This window comes from Silurus meridionalis, chromosome 10, assembly GCF_014805685.1.
Source record: "Silurus meridionalis isolate SWU-2019-XX chromosome 10, ASM1480568v1, whole genome shotgun sequence".
Taxonomy (NCBI): domain Eukaryota; kingdom Metazoa; phylum Chordata; class Actinopteri; order Siluriformes; family Siluridae; genus Silurus; species Silurus meridionalis.
The window spans coordinates 17,638,025-17,656,902 of NC_060893.1; the positions used below are offsets into that span (position 1 = coordinate 17,638,025).

The 18,878-nt window shown below is 35.7% G+C and overlaps 4 protein-coding genes across 5 annotated transcripts; 2 read left to right on the top strand and 2 right to left on the bottom strand.

Annotated features, from left to right (window-relative positions):
- Window positions 1-1,317: 1,317 nt before the first annotated feature.
- On the top strand, window positions 1,318-5,290 carry cd74a (CD74 molecule, major histocompatibility complex, class II invariant chain a). 2 transcript variants are annotated; one of them, XM_046859219.1, is made up of 8 exons: window positions 1,318-1,476; window positions 2,431-2,600; window positions 2,875-2,960; window positions 3,106-3,157; window positions 3,642-3,752; window positions 4,095-4,289; window positions 4,692-4,706; window positions 4,842-5,290. In XM_046859219.1, the coding sequence occupies exons 1-7, from the start codon at window positions 1,412-1,414 to the stop codon at window positions 4,697-4,699; spliced, it is 687 nt and encodes a 228-aa protein (XP_046715175.1). In that variant the 5' UTR covers window positions 1,318-1,411; the 3' UTR covers window positions 4,700-4,706; window positions 4,842-5,290. The 2 variants fall into 2 exon arrangements, with proteins under 2 accessions (XP_046715175.1, XP_046715177.1); XM_046859221.1 differs by having other exon boundaries at window positions 3,645-3,752.
- A 1,883-nt stretch (window positions 5,291-7,173) lies between these two features.
- si:dkey-201i24.3 (trichohyalin) lies at window positions 7,174-13,717 on the top strand. Its single transcript, XM_046859222.1, has 5 exons — window positions 7,174-7,478; window positions 9,131-9,238; window positions 11,248-11,415; window positions 11,769-11,919; window positions 12,943-13,717. The coding sequence occupies exons 1-5, from the start codon at window positions 7,311-7,313 to the stop codon at window positions 12,990-12,992; spliced, it is 645 nt and encodes a 214-aa protein (XP_046715178.1). The 5' UTR covers window positions 7,174-7,310; the 3' UTR covers window positions 12,993-13,717.
- slc35a4 (solute carrier family 35 member A4) lies at window positions 13,106-15,000 on the bottom strand. The gene has a single exon (XM_046859218.1). It carries the CDS (start codon window positions 14,994-14,996, stop codon window positions 14,007-14,009), a length of 990 nt encoding a protein of 329 aa, XP_046715174.1. The 5' UTR covers window positions 14,997-15,000; the 3' UTR covers window positions 13,106-14,006.
- Window positions 15,001-15,011: 11 nt separating this feature from the next.
- LOC124392331 (SLC35A4 upstream open reading frame protein-like) lies at window positions 15,012-18,525 on the bottom strand. Its single transcript, XM_046859223.1, has 3 exons — window positions 18,389-18,525; window positions 16,704-16,802; window positions 15,012-15,429 (listed from the first exon to the last, which is right to left on the bottom strand). The coding sequence occupies exons 1-3, from the start codon at window positions 18,401-18,403 to the stop codon at window positions 15,229-15,231; spliced, it is 315 nt and encodes a 104-aa protein (XP_046715179.1). The 5' UTR covers window positions 18,404-18,525; the 3' UTR covers window positions 15,012-15,228.
- Between the last annotated feature and the right edge of the window lie 353 nt (window positions 18,526-18,878).

Sequence of the window (18,878 nt, forward strand, 5' to 3'; positions counted from 1 at the left end):
TGCTTTAGATATAAACTATTGCATTTGCATGCTGCAGTTAGAGAACAGAATAATGGATTTCAAATATTCACTATTTATCTCTCCAATGTAGGTTGTGGTATATTGTTTTGTAGTAAAACATGTTGAATTAAAAAAAATATTGAATAAAATATACTCAACAATAGGAGTTCATTATAAAAATGTTCACCTTATTCAAGCTTCTATCTAGCTGTCAACTGATGATGCTGCACAGGAGAGCCAATGAGATTTACAGAGTGAAGGAAAATACTGTAAAAAAAAAAAAAAAAAAAAAATAGAACTGAATCTCTGAAAAGGTTTCACATCATGGGTACACTACTCTACTAAACAGTATGTAACAATGATTCAAATAGGAATCGACTCTCTCTCTCTCTCTTTAATGGTAAACAAATTGATTCATTTACTTGATTCAAGTAAATGTCTAATATATTATATTATGCTGAGCAGGTTAGTTCATATCTCACTCAATTCATATTTATATACAATAATAAAAAAACGTGCTGACAATGAATTTAAGGTGGGCCCTGATAAAAAAATAAAAAAAACCTGTAAACTGAACATCCATCTGAATTGCACCAGAACCTTTTTTTTCTCATTTTACTGACAACAACTATAGTGTACATTTATTGATATTTCAATATTGACAAGTTATTATCTTTAGATTTGGGCATACAAGTGTGATTGGCATAGTTATGAAGAAATTCAAGTTCAATTCATCTCAGTACTTTAACTAAATATGTAAGAAAGTAAAACAGTAAGTATGTAAATAGATAGATAGATAGATAGATAGATAGATAGATAGATAGATAGATAGATAGATAGATAGATAGATAGATAGATAGATAGAAAGAAAGAAAGAAAGAAAGAAAGAAAGAAAGAAAGAAAGAAAGAAAGAAAGAAAGAAAGAAAGAAAGAAAGACTGCTTTTATTGATCTCTTGTCAGAAATCTTATTTTGTGTGTAACTCTTTGGCAATTAATTGACCCTTATAGACCATTATTTAAACTTGAAATTAACGTCAATAATTTTTATTTTTGCTGTGTAGCACTTCCTGTTTATAAAGAATGTTTGACTAAATACACCAAAAGAATCGATTCACTTATTCAGTCATTATTGTGTCCACTGTAGTGCCTCTAATGCCTCCTACTGCAAATACTGTGACGGTGTGCTTACTATTTAGTACGCTAGTATATGAGAGTTTACTCACTGCTCCTCCTCATCTTCTGAATCTGGGGCTTTCCATCAGACTAGAATTAAAAAAAAAAAAGAAAACACACAACAGTGCCACCCCTTCATTTAAAACTCTGTCTACGGCTGGGGTGCGTTCATTTTATTTTCAGTCTTCACCAGAGAGAAAGAAAGAGAGAGTGAAAGACACCACAAACACCTGAAGGATGGATCAGGACGACGCACTGTTGGAGAGAGCTTCCAGCTCCGAGACCATGACCGAGCAGAGGAGGTGAGACTTCACACACATAACACCTGACCGTTTTTATAATAATAATAATAATAATAATAATAATAATAATAATTATTATTATTATTATTATTATTATTATTATTATTATTATACTATTAATATAATTACAACAAATCTTTTGTATATTTCATATTATTTTTAACACCACGTTGCAGCTTACAATCGATTTTTAATCTATGTATATTTAGCAAACTTTGGGCACAAATGCAAACACGAAAATATTTATAACTTTATTTAATACAATGATTTGCAGTGTATTAGGTTGTGTGAAAGTTTTGCTGGAATCCAGTTCTACCTAGAGACTCATGACGTCACACGCCAGGGATATTTGTGATTGGTCACATTCAGACGGATATATATTAAAGAAAATATGTTTGACTTATTAATCAAAAAAGATTATCATTTAAGAAAAGCGTATCTAATATTTATTTATTCTTTTTCACTTTTGATTTTGATGCTATTTAACAAAAATGAAGAATTTAGGATTGTGGCTCAATACAAATTCTTAAATAATATTTGTTCTTTGTTATAAATAATAATGCTTGCAATGTGCATACTATTCTCACTATGGTCACAGAACCATTGCAATGCAATGTGTGATCATTATATTACATCTGATAATCATTATATTTAATTAGCATATTAGCAAAAATGAACATATAGCATATCATTTATACATTCATAATATATATACATTTTCACATTCCTTCATACATTTTATTGATGAATTCTACATATATTTAATCGGAATTGCCAGATTTTTTTTCATAATTTAGCAATGATTGTTAGAAGCTATTAATTTGTTTGTTATTTATTTGTGTAAATTCATATGGGTAAGAGATAAGACCAAGTACTATATATTTATGTAATAAAATAAAAATGATTGTTTGTTAAATGTCAAATGTCAACATTAGTCTTGTCTTCTTTGAGCAGGACCCCCAATGGTAAAGCAGTGAAGGTGGCCGGTCTGACCGTGCTGGCATGTCTGCTGCTGGCTGGTCAGGCTTTCACGGCCTACTATGTCATGAGGCAGAAGGATCATCTTCAATCTTTGGAGCAGGGACAGGATACTTTGAAGAAGGAGCTCTCTCGCATGCTGACAGGTACGGCAGGAAGAAAACAACAATGAGAGAATGAGGAAGTGAGAGCAGATTCAACTATGCAGTTGAAATGCAATATTAATTCATGAATAGTTAGAAATCACAATAGAGATCTTTACATCTTGTTTTCAGTTGTAATATGGTAGCAGGGAAGATAAATAAATGAATAGGTAACAAAGAGGAAATGTGGGCAAATGTTCCATTTCCCTCTTTTTTTATTTATTTTTTTATTTATGTGCAATTGATCATTGTTTGATGTTTTTTATTATTTTTATAGTTGCTCCTAAAATGATGCGCACCCCCATGAGCAAAATGCCAATGCTGATGGCCATTGATCAGGACGGCTCAAAACAGCCACTCTCGGTGAGATTTGTGCTACAAATTGATAAACACAGCTAGATTAGTCCAGGAAGTCAAAAACAATTCTTTTCATGTTGGCAATAACCCATTAATGTATTACACTATCCTTTGGATTGTAATTAATAAACTATGTTCCATTGTTTTTCAGAAAATACAGCCTAGCTACCAAATCCAGAAAGAAGGAAGTGGCCTTGTGGATGGTAAAAACACGATTATTATAAAAGGAACAATGATGCATTAAATAATACCACACAATCAAATTATAAAATCCCCTATAATACTATAATAATAATAAAAAACTTTAATATTCTTGTCACTAAATTAATTTAGCTATTTATGTGAACAGGCACATAGATAACCAGTGCACACAAATGTTAATGCGTAATACATGCAGACATATAAAAAAGAAAGTGCAAGACTGAAATGAAACTGATGCCAAAATATGAAAATAATAAAGCAAAAGTGAAGCACTGTATAGTACAGAACAAGTTTATTTTTTTATCAATTTATATTTATTAATAAAAACAATTGTCAGATAGATAGATAGATAGATAGATAGATAGATAGATAGATAGATAGATAGATAGATAGATAGATAGTTTTACTGAATAACAATAAAAGGTATAAAATTGTATGATCAGTAAGTAAATTATGAAGAAATGAACTAATCACTTTTTTTCCCAGAAGGTCTCCGACCAGCTGGGAGGATGGCAGTGGCCATGAACCACATGCCCATGTTGGTTGACATCAATGCAGACAAGGTTGAGAAGGAGCCCGAAACCACTAATTCTCCTGGTAGGAAACAGATTCTCAGTCACACACACTATTAGGTCCCGAAAATCAGGACTCACTGTCGGGATCTGTTTTTATTTAACAAAATTATCAAATGCAGACATTATCATGAAAAGCATGTCCTTTTATAAAACATAGTTAAACATTTAAATAGTTTTTACTTTGAGGAAGAAAAACGTGTTTCATTTTTATTTGTATTTTAAATTAATTTTTTTTAATTGCCTTTGTATAACCACACAAATGCTGACTTGCTATTAAATTTCATAGCAGCATATAGATAACAAAGATCTTATATAAAAACACAGACCCAGGTCGCTCTATTTACTTTCTTTCCTCATTCTGTAGTTGTTCTTGTGGAGAAAAAGTGCAAGATCGAGGCTGAGAAGGTCAAACCAGGCTTCTATCAGCCACAGTGCGATGAGGAGGGCAACTACAAGCCCAAGCAGTGCTGGCACAGCACTGGCTACTGCTGGTGTGTGGATAAGAATGGCAACAGGATCGCTGGCACTGAGTCACGTGATCACGTGGACTGTGGCAATGGTGGGTTTTAACTCAGAAACTCGTAACCACTGTTAGCATCAGTTAAGCCATTCCAGCTTAATGCACACTGGTAGCCACCTCTACACCAATTTCCCACCATTCATGAAACTGGAGCCTACTTTGCACTATTTCACTTCACTTCACTCCCATCAATCATTACAAATGGAACACATATTTTAACTATTTCCCTTCCATTCACAAAAACCAAACCCCTAGACTAAACCTTAAAATTTCAATTCTCTTACTTATTACCATTGAAATTACATTTTGGTAATTCTCAGTCCATTGTTAGAGCAAAATCCCAAGTTTCTATAAATTCAGTGAAATGCCTGTTTGGTTGATTACTAATATGCTCTATTTCTCCTCCTCTCCTGATCCGTGTATCTGATATTGAAACCACAGTCAACTAAAAGCTTGGTGAGAAACCCTTTCCTTATAATACATAAATACATGTTAATCATATTTAGCTTCATTGTTAAACTCAACGTGGTATAAGCAGGAATTTTGATGATTGTGCTTCTAACCCACTTTTTTTTCTCCAATTTTTTCCAGACTAAAATCAGTAGGTTAGAAAGATGGAGGTTCAAATCTTGCATCCTGAATTAAACACACTGATTAAAAACAAGATACTATTAGCTCTCCTGTCTGGTATCTGTCTCTTATCTGACTCTTTGTTTTACAGCAGATTAAAATAGAGTTAAAGAAGTGATTACTGCTTGACTATAACAAATAAATTCATTTAGCATCTCATTCTGTTTTGTTCAATTTAGATTAGATGTTTATCGGTGATTACTGTTACATGCATAACAATTGCAACATACTGACTCATGTGGTTATACTATTTTCTGTTCTTTGCTCATTATTGATTTGCTTATTTAATTTTTTTTTTACTTAAGGCATGTTTAGAGATGGCAAAAGATTGCAAGATGTAGGTCTATGAATGAAAAGGAATGTTCTGTAAATAAGTGGCCTTCGAATAAACCATGCCTCCCTATTCTAAAGAGCTCTGATTACTTCTGTATTAAAACATACAGTTCACATACAGTTTAGTACATTGGGCATCATTAATCTCTTCTTACAGTTGGGTGAAAATGTTCTTAAGGCTTAAACTAAAGAAAGAATTTGAACAAGATTTACAAAGGTTTCAGAGGAGCTGAATTTTTCATACTCAAGTGCATATGTTGATTAATGCCAATATGCTACAAATCATCAAACTATTTCATAAATCAGCTTATTTACATTTACAAAACCACAAAATGGCATAAAAGAAAAAGCTCACGAAGAACTAAGAAGGACAGGAGAGTTAGACAATAAATATATAGGCTTAATTTATGTATATGTTTATGTATATATATATGTTTTTTAAGTAAAAACAATTCTATATTCATTTGACATAAGGATGTAACCCATATGTATACATTGGAAGTAACTTTGGTTCATGTTCTTTTCTACATAAATGTATACAAACTCAGGATTGTTGATGGTCTGTCCCAAAAAACCTTGATTTTTATCAATGTTAAAACTGAAAATCCTACAGAATACCACAGAAATGCAGTAAAAAGCAGTTTAAAACAGGAATTACACTTCTGAGCAACACCTACCATGCAACATTAAATCAATATAGTTAAAATTTACACTAATTGTACTGCATAGTTAAAAAGAAGAAGAAATAAGAAGAAGAATATGAAACTGATGAACACTGTTTATAAAATGATAATATATGATTATCAAACAATGAAACTATGAATACTATGAGGCTCTTAAACTGATACAAGATGAGTCAATAATCCTATAACAGCGATTCACAGCCGGTGTGTATAACTAGATCATTTAGAGCACTTCTGAGAGGAGAAAGTGGATACTCACTAATAAATATTTTACTGCAGTGTAGCACTGTGACATGCTTTACTTTAGAGCAGGAGGGACCACACAGCTTTTTGTCCACCACACACAACATGGAGACATCTGTAAGTAGTGGTGCACATATTTAATTATGATTATTATTATGATTATTATTATCAGTAGTAGTTATAGTTGTAGTAGTAATTAGATCATTAATAGTAGCAGCAATATAGCAGTAGTACCAGTGGTAGTAGCACAAGTAGTGGCATAGTAGCAATAGCAGTAGTAAAAGTCATTGTAGTAGTATAGAACTAGTAAAGTAGTAGCAGTAGTGTTGGTAGTAACTATAGTTATAGTAGTAGTAGTGATTTTAGTAGTAGTAGTGGTAGTAGTAGCACAAGTAGTATCTTTTGTTGTAGTAGTTATAGTAGTATAGCAGTGGTAGTAGTAGTGGTGGTGCTGATAGTAGCAGTTGTAATAACAGTTGTAATAGTAGTTGCAGTAGTATAGTAATAGCAGCAGAAGTGGTATAAAGGGACACAATAGGAGTATCATTATTATTAGTAGTGGTAGAAGTGGTAACAGGAGCAGTTCTGGTATCAGGTAATTATCCAAACATAGTTCAAGATGAAAAATAAATGAAAAAAAACATTACAAAAAAATTACAAAAAGCGAGTGTTGTAAAGAAGAACATATCCAGTCTATGCAGTAAAGTCTTATGATTGAAATAAAGCAAAATGATGCAAAAGAAAGACATGAAAAACAGCTATAAGGTCTGTCTTTTGTTGGGGTTCAGGAAAAAATTGACAGAAAATCTGAGATGGAAAAACCCATGTCTAATTCAGCAGAGAGAAAGAACCACTTACAACAACTTCTGAGAGAAGAGGTGGAAATGCACCTCAAAGGTGTGTATACACATAATTTTGTTACATATTTTTAATGACAACTTTGTAAAATGTTATAATTCATGTTATATGCTCAGGGATGAACAACGAACTAATTCAAATTGATTATTTAACAAAAAAATCAACGTTGCTATATGTCTTAGTTTCCTCTGCTAACTCCCATTTCATTTACAGTAAAACAAACAAACAAGCAAATAAATAAATAACCACAAGTTAGAGCCATTACAATTATCTAGCAAGTATCACTTTTGCTGTTGGTAAATACAAAACGTTGATGATAATAGTGGATATATTGGTGATGACAGAGGGTAGAACCAGTGTGGAGAGGAACCAGGAGAGGGTTAAGTGGATAAAGCAGCTCAGAGAGGAATTGCAAAAAGAGGAGAAAACACAAAAGGATTCTTCTGGGGAATCAGAAAAATCAGGACAAGACGGCAGTCTAGTAAGTGACTGTTTTTGCTTTTAAATGTTTTTTATGCAGTTTAATGAAGAGTTTATTATTTGACTGATAAGCAAATAAGAAATAAAGCACTTATAGGTGTGCTGTATAGGAGAAAATCTTTTACAGCAGGTTATGATGTGGCCCACTTTCATGTTTTCCTTCTCATACCACACCGGGTCTAGGCTAATTTGTTTGTATTTATTTTATTTATTTTGTTTGTTTGTTTCTTTCTTTTTTTAATGTACAAATTTGTTTCTAGGATTGCATTATATAATTTTTTCACCCATTTTAGTCACGTCTTTCATAAGCAAGCAAGCTCCCGTTACCACTTGTTCTTTCACACTTTCTTGTTTATAATAAAAAAAATAAATACAGCTTGTCATGTTACTATGCAACCACAAAACACAAATTATTTATCCTGAAGACTTTGCTGAACAAAGTCCTTTCTTCTTTTGGCTGCTCCCATTAGGGGTCACCGTCTCCATACTACTCTGTCCTCTACGTCTGCCTCTTTCAAATTAACCACCAGCATGTCTTCCTACACTACATCTATAAACCTCCCCCTTGGTCTTCCCTCAACATCTTCAGCTCCAGCTCCGCCTCCTGTCTTTTACTCAATGTCACTGTCTTCAACCCATACAACATCACAGGTCTCACCACAGTCCTATAAACTTTTCCTTTCACTCTTGCAGATACACTTCTATCACAAATCACTCCTGTCACTCTTCTCCACCCACTCCACCCTTCACTTTTCTAACACACTGTTTATTACTTTGCACTGTTGACCCCAGGTACCTAAATTAATTTACCTTAACCACCTCTTCTCCCTGCAACCGCACCCCTCCACTGCCCTCCCTCTTATTCACACACATGTACTCTGTCTTACTCCTACTGACTTTCTTTCCCCTTCTCTCCAGTGTCTACCTCCACCTCTCCAGGCTCTTCTTAACCTGCTCCCTACTCTCACCACAAAACACAATATTATCCACAAACATCATAGTCCAGGGAGACTCTTGTCTGACCTCGTCTGTCAACCTGTCCCTCACCACTGCAAACAGGAAACGGCTTAGAGCCGATCCTTGATGCATTCCAACCTCCACCTTAAACCAGTCGTTCCTACTGCACACTTCACTGCTGTCACACAGTCCTGCACCACCCTCACATACTTCTCTGACACACCTGACTTCCTCATTCAATACCACAACTCCTCTCTCGGCACCCTGACGTACGCTTTCTCTAAATCCACAAACACACAATGCAACTCCTTCTGACCTTCTCTATACTTCTCCATCAACATTCTCAAAACAAATATTATGTCTGTAGTGCTCTTCCTCAGCATGAAACCTCTCTGTTTTTTTAATAAACCATTTTTTTAATGTTGTGTTAAATACTAGGCCAAAACTCTTCTTCTGCTTCTGATCTGATCTGAACATTTATTCACTCCCTCTGACCAATTAGATTTGAGAACTCAAGAACACTGTGGTATAAAACATGCAAATGTTACATACTATTTAAAAAAAGGTCATTCCAAAATAGTCGCTTTAAAATACAACTAAATGGGATCGAAATTATTGGGACCAAAATATATTAATGATGTCAGATGCTTAAGCATGATATATCAATATACTGAGCACCTTAAAACATGGTCACAGGAGGAATACGCTAGACTACAGGAGCAGATGAGGAAGATGAAAGATGATCATGAGAGATTGATACAAGAGGAACTGCTGAAGATGGAAAGTGAACTGCAGGAAGAGCAGGTGGGATTATTATCTCTAGCATTTCTGGCAAAAAAGGTTGAAAACATCTCATGGCCAAATTAGCATGTGTGTTCTCCAATTAGACCCTTTACTCAAGGTTTTTATCAACACCTCGGCAAAATACAGGGAGTGCAGAATTATTAGGCAAGTTGTATTTTTGAGGATTAATTTTATTTGAGGATTTAATTTGAACAACAACCATGTTCTCAATGAACACAAAAAACTCATTAATATCAAAGCTGAATATTTTTGGAAGTAGTTTTTAGTTTTAGCTATTTTAGGGGGATATCTGTGTGTGCAGGTGACTATTACTGTGCATAATTATTAGGCAACTTAACAAAAAACAAATTTATACCCATTTCAATTATTTATTTTTACCAGTGAAACCAATATAACATCTCAACATTCACAAATATACATTTCTGACATTCAAAAACCAAACAAAAACAAATCAGTGACCAATATAGCCACCTTTCTTTGCAAGGACACTCAAAAGCCTGCCATCCATGGATTCTGTCAGTGTTTTGATCTGTTCACCATCAACATTGCGTGCAGCAGCAACCACAGCCTCCCAGACACTGTTCAGAGAGGTGTACTGTTTTCCTCCTTGTAAATCGCACATTTGATGATGGACCACAGGTTCTCAATGGGGTTCAGATCAGGTGAACAAGGAGGCCATATCATTAGATTTTCTTCTTTTATACCCTTTCTTGCCAGCCACGCTGTGGAGTACTTGGGCGTGTGTGATGGAGCATTGTCCTGCATGAAAATCATGTTTTTCTTGAAGGATGCAGACTTCTTCCTGTACCACTGCTTGAAGAAGGTGTCTTCCAGAAACTGGCAGTAGGACTGGGAGTTCAGCTTGACTCCATCCTCAACCCGAAAAGGCCCCACAAGCTCATCTTTGATGATACCAGCCCAAACCAGTACTCCACCTCCACCTTGCTGGCGTCTGAGTCGGACTGGAGCTCTCTGCCCTTTACCAATCCAGCCACGGGCCCATCCATCTGGCCCATCAAGACTCACTCTCATTTCATCAGTCCATAAAACCTTAGAAAAATCAGTCTTGAGATATTTCTTGGCCCAGTCTTGACGTTTCAGCTTGTGTGTCTTGTTCAGTGGTGGTCGACTTTCTGCCTTTCTTACCTTGGCCATGTCTCTGAGTATTGCACACCTTGTGCTTTTGGGCACTCAGTGATGTTGCAGCTCTGAAATATGGCCAAACTGGTGGCAAGTGGCATCTTGGCAGCTGCACGCTTGACTTTTCTCAGTTCACGGGCAGTTATTTTGCGCCTTGGTTTTCCACACGCTTCTTGCGACCCTGTTGACTATTTTGAATGAAACGCTTGATTGTTCGATGATCACGCTTCAGAAGCTTGGCTATTTTAAGACTGCTGCATCCCTCTGCAATATATCTCACTATTTTTGACTTTTCTGAGCCTGTCAAGTCCTTCTTTTGACCCATTTTGCCAAAGGAAAGGAAGTTGCCTAATAATTATGCACACCTGATATAGGGTGTTGATGTCATTAGACCACACCCCTTCTCATTACAGAGATGCACATCACCTAATATGCTTAATTGGTAGTAGGCTTTCCAGCCTATACAGCTTGGAGTAAGACAACATGCATAACGAGGATGATGTGGTCAAAATACTCATTTGCCTAATAATTCTGCACTCCCTGTATGTACTATAATGTGGTGTTAGATTGTTTGTCACTGTATGAGTAATGCTTGAGCTTATCTGGACTTTACAGAGTATTAAATAGTAATGCATTTATTCACTAACAAAGTTACTCACATGACAAATTAAATGACGATGAACAATTCACTTTAACAGAATATGATTTGTTTTTAATGAATGCATTAGAATAATAATAAAGCATGAAATTGTCTCATATATGGTCTGCTGTATTACTTCATTGATAAACTGCACTTACTAAAGTCTATATTGCATATACAGTGGCATGGTAATAAAAACTAAATTAATGAAACACCTCTCCATTTGTAGACAGAGGTGCTGGAGAATGAATTGATGTACCTGAGAAGAGAGAGGCAGATCCTTGTTCTGCAGATCGAGGCCCTGCGCAGAGAGAACCAGCAGGCCGAGGTGGCCCTGGGGGCGCTGTATGAACTCCACCAGCAGGAAATGCACTCTCTCAGAGAGGAAAGCCTAAAGGTAAGAAAGAAAACTTCATCCTTGTGTATCCTTAACCCTAATATCCAGTTCGGATCCAAAACCAGTCACATGATTATTTAATAAAAGCATAATAAATATCATTGTTTAGGATGCAAATATTTTACTGGGGTGACACCCTCTGGGGTGTGTCTTTTTGTACATAAGGGGATGTAGTACCCCTTTTAAATGTAATTTAAGCCATTTGATTAGACTTTAGGAAACAATAATCTAATAAATAAAAAAAAATTATAAGAATATTCTTATAATGCTATTGCCTTTTATTAACATAGTAAATATTTAGCAGTTGAGATGATCTAGATGTTATATTTCAATGCTTAAAAATTGTGTTTCAGGTGTTTCGGACATTTCGTCAGGTGCTGGAGGAGCAGAAGCGGCTATCAGAAGGCAGATATAGGTCTCTATTGCTGGAAGCTATTAGGGATGCTGTGTACCTGTCTTCCCAAAACCAGCAGCTTCAGGCTGACAACATGCAGCTTCACAAAGGTGACTCAGATCTTCTCCGAGATAATTCCACATTTGAATCCAAAAAGCTATTAGTTTTTGTTTTATTAACAGTCAAAACATTTTGATAAAAGTGTGATGAGAGTGAAATGTTTTCTAATGAGGCGAGGATATCTTATTACCAAAAGCGCTCCTGGAGACTTATCCAGAAAACGTTTTTCTTAAATGCAAAAAAGATTTGTTTGAAATGGTCGCGTCTGCTTTGGTAATAGAGATGTGAAGAGACATTTACTATTTACTTGTACTTTTTAACAGTGTCTACATATCTTTTTACTGCTATAGCCTTTATATTTATTCACTGTACATATGTTTACATATACTTACATATTTATCTGCATTATTTATTTGCACAATCGCTACTTTTAGCACTTCTGGTAAATGCTAAACTGCATTTTGTTGCTGTGTACCTGCACTATTCAATAAGAGATAGATAGATAGATAGATAGATAGATAGATAGATAGATAGATAGATAGATAGATAGATAGATATCTATCTATCGACAATTATTAGTCATCAGGGAAAAAATCCTTTTAGCTAAATTATTTCAATGTGCCTTTTGCTTAATTAACATTATATACATGTATAACTGAAAAAAGGCATTCTTTGTTTACTACAAAAATCTAGGGAAAATTGCTCTGGTATAAAAAACAAACAAAATATTTTTGTTGTTAATTTCTCATTTATTTTTTTAATAATTACATTTTTGATTATTTTTTTATCTAAACTATTTTTCCAATAGCCCTCCATTAGAAAATAACCTCGTCATTCATATTATACTTCTCTTCCATCACCAAGAAGCTCCAGCACAATTATAGTTCTGTCTAATTATGTTGGTTATGTTATGTACATTTTTTACAAGTTTTGTACAAGTTACTATATATTGCCGATCCCCTAACTAAAAGGTATCAAGATGTTCCCTTGATTCATTAATAGAACCATTCTAGTTATGACTGCTTATATCATGTAAGCATTTCTAAAACTGACATCATATTACCCTGCTGTAGCTTTGGCTGCGCTGAAGACCGGGCCTGACAAACCAAAGCTGCATGAGTGAACGGGTCATGCAGAGCTACATCATGGTTACAAAACCTACCCTTGCAGAGTAAATGTTTTTTGGGTCACAGGAAGTACCAGGTAACGACAGGTAAACACAGATAAAAGGCATGATGGATATTTATAATATTTATTCCAGTCATCAATACAGTACTTTTAGTCTCTGTTTGTGCAACATCAACTTTTGCAACATAATTTTAAAAATCTCAAACAAATAAACCAAAAATATGGCATTCATCCTAAAAGAGTAAAACAAAACAAAAAAACACGCAGCACACACGGGATACAGTCAAACCTGCAATTAAATAACCAATAGGTTTTTATTAAAACATACATGCAGAACAATTAATGGATTATAATTAAAATAAAATTTAAAAAACAAGTCATAACTAAAAACACATTACACCATGTGTCCACCAAGCTTCAAATAGTTGGGATTGTTTTTCTCAGTACTGAAATAAGTTTTTACAGAATGTTATTTTTGTTCCCACAAAATAAATGTAATTCAACCAATTTTTTTATGTTCCAGAAGAGTACTGTTTTGCTGGGGGTTTGACCTATGTTTCGTGACCTATTTTGTGCAGCATAGAGCTGTTTTGTAGAACTGTGAAATGATATTTCAATGAATATGCCTAATCATCTCTCACCTCCTAACTCTCACTCTTCAGAATATTTTACACTGTGAATTTAAACTATATTGTAGATTAGAAATGGAGGTCATTTTTTTTTTATTTTGCTAATATATTTATATTAAATATTTTCTAAACTATAAACATTTGATTATAGTAAAACTGAATAAGTACAAATATACCATATGGACAAAAGTATTGGGACACCTGACATTTGCAGTCCTATGTGTTTCTCCCCCAAACTGTTAGCACAAAGTTGGAGGCACACAGTTGTATAGAATGTCTTTGGATGTGGTAGCATTACATTTTCCCTTTACTTAAACTAGGAGACCTAAACCTGTTCCAGCATGATAGGCAATAAGTGTGCAACCCTACTTACAGATCATTTACCTGTAGTAGAGGTACACAGCCAACGCAATCATCAGCACCGGTATGAGAAAAAAAGGTGTGAGCTGCAATCCCAGCAGCCCCCAAGACAGCACGCTGTTTACCAGCATGGCTGAGGAGATGATAAAGAGTCGCGTGATTCCAGTTCCATGTTTCATTACTACAGACATCAGGAGGCCGTTAGCTGCCTGGCCGGCTATGATGAGCCACACCAGTGGAGAATATCCATCTAGAAACGCCTGCTCTGTTCCACTGCTGTAGAAATGTGACATCAGATTGATCCCCACGCCGAATACATACAGGAAGAGATTCTGCAGGCTTAGCGGTAGACGCTGACTTTTTAAAACTTTCTCGGTGTAGACTGCAGCAAGTCCAGACACGAAGCAGTAAAGGAGCACAAGCAGCAGTCCCCATGCTGTGATGTAAAGCCCGTCTTTGGCGTTCTCCCCTTCCTGATCAGATCTCGCCCAATCCAGGCTGGAGTAGCTGTGTAGTGCCCCAGCCACCATGAGAACCGCCAGTGCCGTCCACTGGGCACGGCGCAGCCTCTTTCTCAGGCAGGATGTGTAGAGCAGAGCGGTGAAGGCAATCTTCAGGTTGCTGAGAACCTGGAATGAACTGGGGTCCATGTAGGCCTGCATGAAGACCACCAGGTTGTTGTTGAAGGCGTAAAGCAGAGCGGGGAAAGCGTACGGCATCACCGCAACCCAGGATATAGAAACCTGGATGGTGTGAACGTCTCCTGAAGCAAACAGAAGCGTGAAAGAGATCAGCAGCTTGGTGAGTTCGATCAAAACAACGCAGGATGACGGGCTGAAGGGAATGCGGCCTTCTGATTTAGTGAGAGCGATGAGAGGAGCGTGAGAGCCGTAGATGAGGACTGAGATGATCAAGAGAAAGACCCAACGACTACCTTTGAGCCATCGCTTAGTGCGTGGGAGAGCGGTTTCACAAGAACCAACATTCTTAATGATGATCATTTTCTGCATTTGTACCCCACGTTATAAATCTGAACGGTTTATTAGGAAAAAATAAAAGATAGCAGAATTAAATCTTTACTAACAAGCAGACAGAGTAAAAACTAACTCTTTCTTAATGCAATATAACCCGTAGACCCAATTTGTCCAGCCAGCAATGGAACTTAAATATAAACTTATACCACAAGTCCCCTTTTCTTTGACGGTGATTCCTCTGTCAGGATTCCTTGTCTTCCACTGTGTGTTAATTATTAGGACCTTTCTTCAAAGAGTTCAGATAGTCCTTTATGGTCTTCTCAATGTTCGGCACCGGATAGGTCTGTGTGGCGTAGATGCCAGTTAGGGTTCCCAAAGCGACCCCCAAAATGGCTGAGGAACGTAGTTTGGCCACCACATAGCCAGCCAGGAAGCCCTTTAAAAATGGAGAGGCTAACAGTGAGCCACCCTGCAGGACAGAGGACACACAATTATATTAACAATGCAGAGAAATTCTGAACAGTCCTCAAAATGAAATTCAGGTTTTCTTGTCAAAGAACAGCTATAATGTATATATTATTTGGAGGAATTAACACCATTCATCCAAAATGATGTTCCCTCAATTGGAGTTTTTTTCACGACATGGAACGAAACCACCACAAGCATATGGGTTAAACTGAAAAATTGGGGATTTAAAAAAAAAAGAAAATGATTGACTAAAAAAAAAAGTAACTGCTGTTGAGGGAGAATAGCTTTAAATTTGGCTAAAATAGCAGATTTTCTGCAACATTTGGTGATGATTCTACGAGTCTGGGACCTCTACCTCTACTGCTCACATTGCTGTAAACCAGGGGTCACCAACCTTTTTGAAACTGAGAGCTACTTCTTGGGTACAGATTAATGTGAAGGGCTACCAGTTTAATACACACTTCTGAAAGAAAAAAAACCCGCTCAATTTACCTTTAACTACATACGTTATTATTAATAATTAATGATATTCACCTATATCTAGTCATCTATATTTTAATATTGTAATTTTTTAATTCACACCAATGCAAGTGTGATTTTGTCAGGGAACCACCAGCCACGCCTCCCTTCAAGGCTCTAACTCTCACTCAGCCTCTCCCTGCTCTAATCACCTACACCTGTTCCCCATTACCTTACCCTTTATAAGGTCCCGATTCCATCTTACTCACTGTCTGATCTACTCATTGCCATGAGAGACCTACTGGACTGCCTACCACTACTTAAGAAGAAGAAGAAGAAGAAGAAGAAGAAGAAGAAGAAGAAGAAGAAGAAGAAGAAGAAGAAGAAGAAGAAGAAGAAGAAGCAGCAGCAGCAGCGCTCAAGATAGGATTACCTTTAACGGTTCACATTGGCGATCGTCCCTGGTTTACCTGCACTATGGATTCTACCCATTCTCCGGTTCATACTTCTCCTCAAGCCTTTGCCTTGTATATATTCAGACTAAATAAAGACAAGGCGTTTAACCATACTCCGGTTTCCGACTCTTAGTCCATCCGTGACAGATTTAAAAAAAAAAAATGCAGCTCACTGGTAAGTGAGCTATTTTTAGAAAAGGCACCATGTTGGTGACCCCTGCTGTAAACCCTCAACGTCTCTGGTGTTTATATGTAAACTAATTAATTACAAACAGTGGGTTTTTACCTAATGGGTTCTAGGTTCTTTTTTGTGAGTCACTAAAAAATGACTTTGGAAATTAGGTATGGATAGTGAAAGTACCTGTGGTATCCCAACCTGCACTTCATCCTCTACTCTTTTTTGAATATCTGCAAGTTGATCTTTGAGATGTGCCAGATCCTTCAGCTGGCTCAGGGGATCCTGCGCACACAACCAACAGAAAACACAGTGAATACCGACAACATGACCAAATGCTTATCATTCATTTGGTCCAGTGAACTTGAGGTAACGTTAATAACACTTTGTAGACTGTTTGATTTTCAGCCCACTGTTGCTGACACAACTTGTAAAAAATGTGGGACGACGATTATTACGATTGCACAACATACAAGAACAGGACTTCAAACAGGTTTGAAAGTAACAGTGCATGAAGAAAAATAAAGTTTTAACCAATACAACTAAGACACACACACACACACACACACACACAGAGAGAAAATGCTAAATGAGTATATTTATGAGAATAAAACACATTGGCTTGTTTTATAGTTTATTTGCTAAACATTTCTATTCAGATTACATAAATAAAACTGGCCTGGCTTCTAATTGTACATTAAATTGAGTAATGTTTATTCTACCCACCTTAAAATATTATACTGAAAATATTAAATACATTTATTTTTGGTACAAGATGTTATTAGAAACTGCTCGGACTGTAGATTCGTTTTGGAAATCGGCCCAGAATTCTGAACCCCACAAAATGGTTTTTCTGCAGATAATCTCTACCTTCTTAAAACTTTTAGGCAAAATGTTGCTTTTTTTTTTGTTGTTGTTGTTCATAACTTTACCTTTAGCTTTCTATAAAGATTACGTGCTACTTAACAAACGCAGCAGTAGAAACAGTCTGTTTAAACATGTCTACAGATAAATACATGCCATCAACTATGGCAGCAAATGTTTTAAAAGGTTTACATAAGTTAAAGACAAGACATTTAGACAACTAGACAGACTTTAATAGTGTGAACAGAGAATACTTGTGTTTTGAGAGAGAAGTCCTGTGTTTAAAAGCAGTGAGAGGCTTTTTACTCGGATGATAAGACCATAAGTGGGCCATCTTTTAGTTCTCTCTCTCTCTCTCTATAATATATTAATATATATATATATATATATATATATATATATATATATATATATATATATATAAATAAAAACAATTTCACTTTTGTAGAAGAGCATAAATCTCACTCTTGATCTGTACATGTGGATGTGATAGATGCAAAAAAAGGGGGAGACTTTCAGTTTAGGAAAGTTTACAAAACTATTTATAGCAGAAGATATAAAGTAATGTCAAAATGTCCACGTGTGAAGGGTCTTTCTAGGCCTCTGTACAAACATGATATTATTAGGAAAGTGTCTGCTTTTGAGCATTTTAATTGTTTATGAACTATTTTAACACGGATTTAATATTACTCTGCCACAAAACTCATTAGTCGACCAATCTAAACAAACTTCAACTTCGTTAATATCCTAATGCATTAATAAATATGAAATGTTTTTATAAGAACGTAGATTTTGTAATTCACTCTAATCAGTTCACAGACAGCAAAAAAAAACACAAGCGAGCCTTCCACAACACCGCAAGTATTTTGGATTAGTATCTGAATTAAAGTGAACGATCATCATCCAAAAGATTACTTAAGATTGTTATCTTACTGCCACCATCACGCCATTTTCACCCGCAAACCAGACGCACCTTTATTTGTAGGTAAAAGTCAGGCTTCACTCACCTTGTCATTCGCCATAGTTCTTCCTCGTGTTAATTACACGTACGATGTCATCTGTGCTCGATTCCTCTGGCCTGGAAAGAACATTTTTTTTTTTTGCACTCAGCTGCTTCTGCCTGATCAGTATCAGATATATTTATTTTTTAGTATATGTATAATATATTTAACTCATTTTATTTGTTTTACAACCCTAGAATTAAACAGCTGCGTGTATTGAAAAAAAAATACATGTAAAAGTACAAATAAATGTTCGATTACAAAAAATAATTATGAATTTTTAACACTACAACACAACATGGTTAAAATATTGAAAGATTTTTTTTTATATATATGTGTATATAAATTGCTTTCCGATAAATCCCCATGTATTTGCGCGTTTTTGTCGCACAACCAGCAAAACATCCACGTGTTTAAAAGCTCGCTTCTGATTGGTTGTAATTTATTTATCGCGTCACTGGATTGGTTGTGCAGTTTAGCAGCACTGCGCCATTTT

Excerpts from the sequence above, each read along its gene's own strand:
- LOC124392331 (XM_046859223.1), bottom strand. Across the intron at positions 15,430-16,703 it reads TGCAGGTTGGGATACCACAG|GGTGGCTCACTGTTAGCCTC; the intron begins GTACTTTCACTA and ends TCTGTCCTGCAG.
- slc35a4 (XM_046859218.1), bottom strand. The coding sequence starts at position 14,996 with ATGCAGAAAATGATCATCATTAAGAATGTTGGTTCTTGTGAAACCGCT.
- si:dkey-201i24.3 (XM_046859222.1), top strand. The coding sequence starts at position 7,311 with ATGATAATAGTGGATATATTGGTGATGACAGAGGGTAGAACCAGTGTG. Across the intron at positions 11,416-11,768 it reads TCAGAGAGGAAAGCCTAAAG|GTGTTTCGGACATTTCGTCA; the intron begins GTAAGAAAGAAA and ends ATTGTGTTTCAG. Across the intron at positions 11,920-12,942 it reads CAACATGCAGCTTCACAAAG|CTTTGGCTGCGCTGAAGACC; the intron begins GTGACTCAGATC and ends ACCCTGCTGTAG.
- cd74a (XM_046859219.1), top strand. The coding sequence starts at position 1,412 with ATGGATCAGGACGACGCACTGTTGGAGAGAGCTTCCAGCTCCGAGACC. Across the intron at positions 2,961-3,105 it reads GCTCAAAACAGCCACTCTCG|AAAATACAGCCTAGCTACCA; the intron begins GTGAGATTTGTG and ends ATTGTTTTTCAG. Across the intron at positions 3,753-4,094 it reads CGAAACCACTAATTCTCCTG|TTGTTCTTGTGGAGAAAAAG; the intron begins GTAGGAAACAGA and ends CTCATTCTGTAG.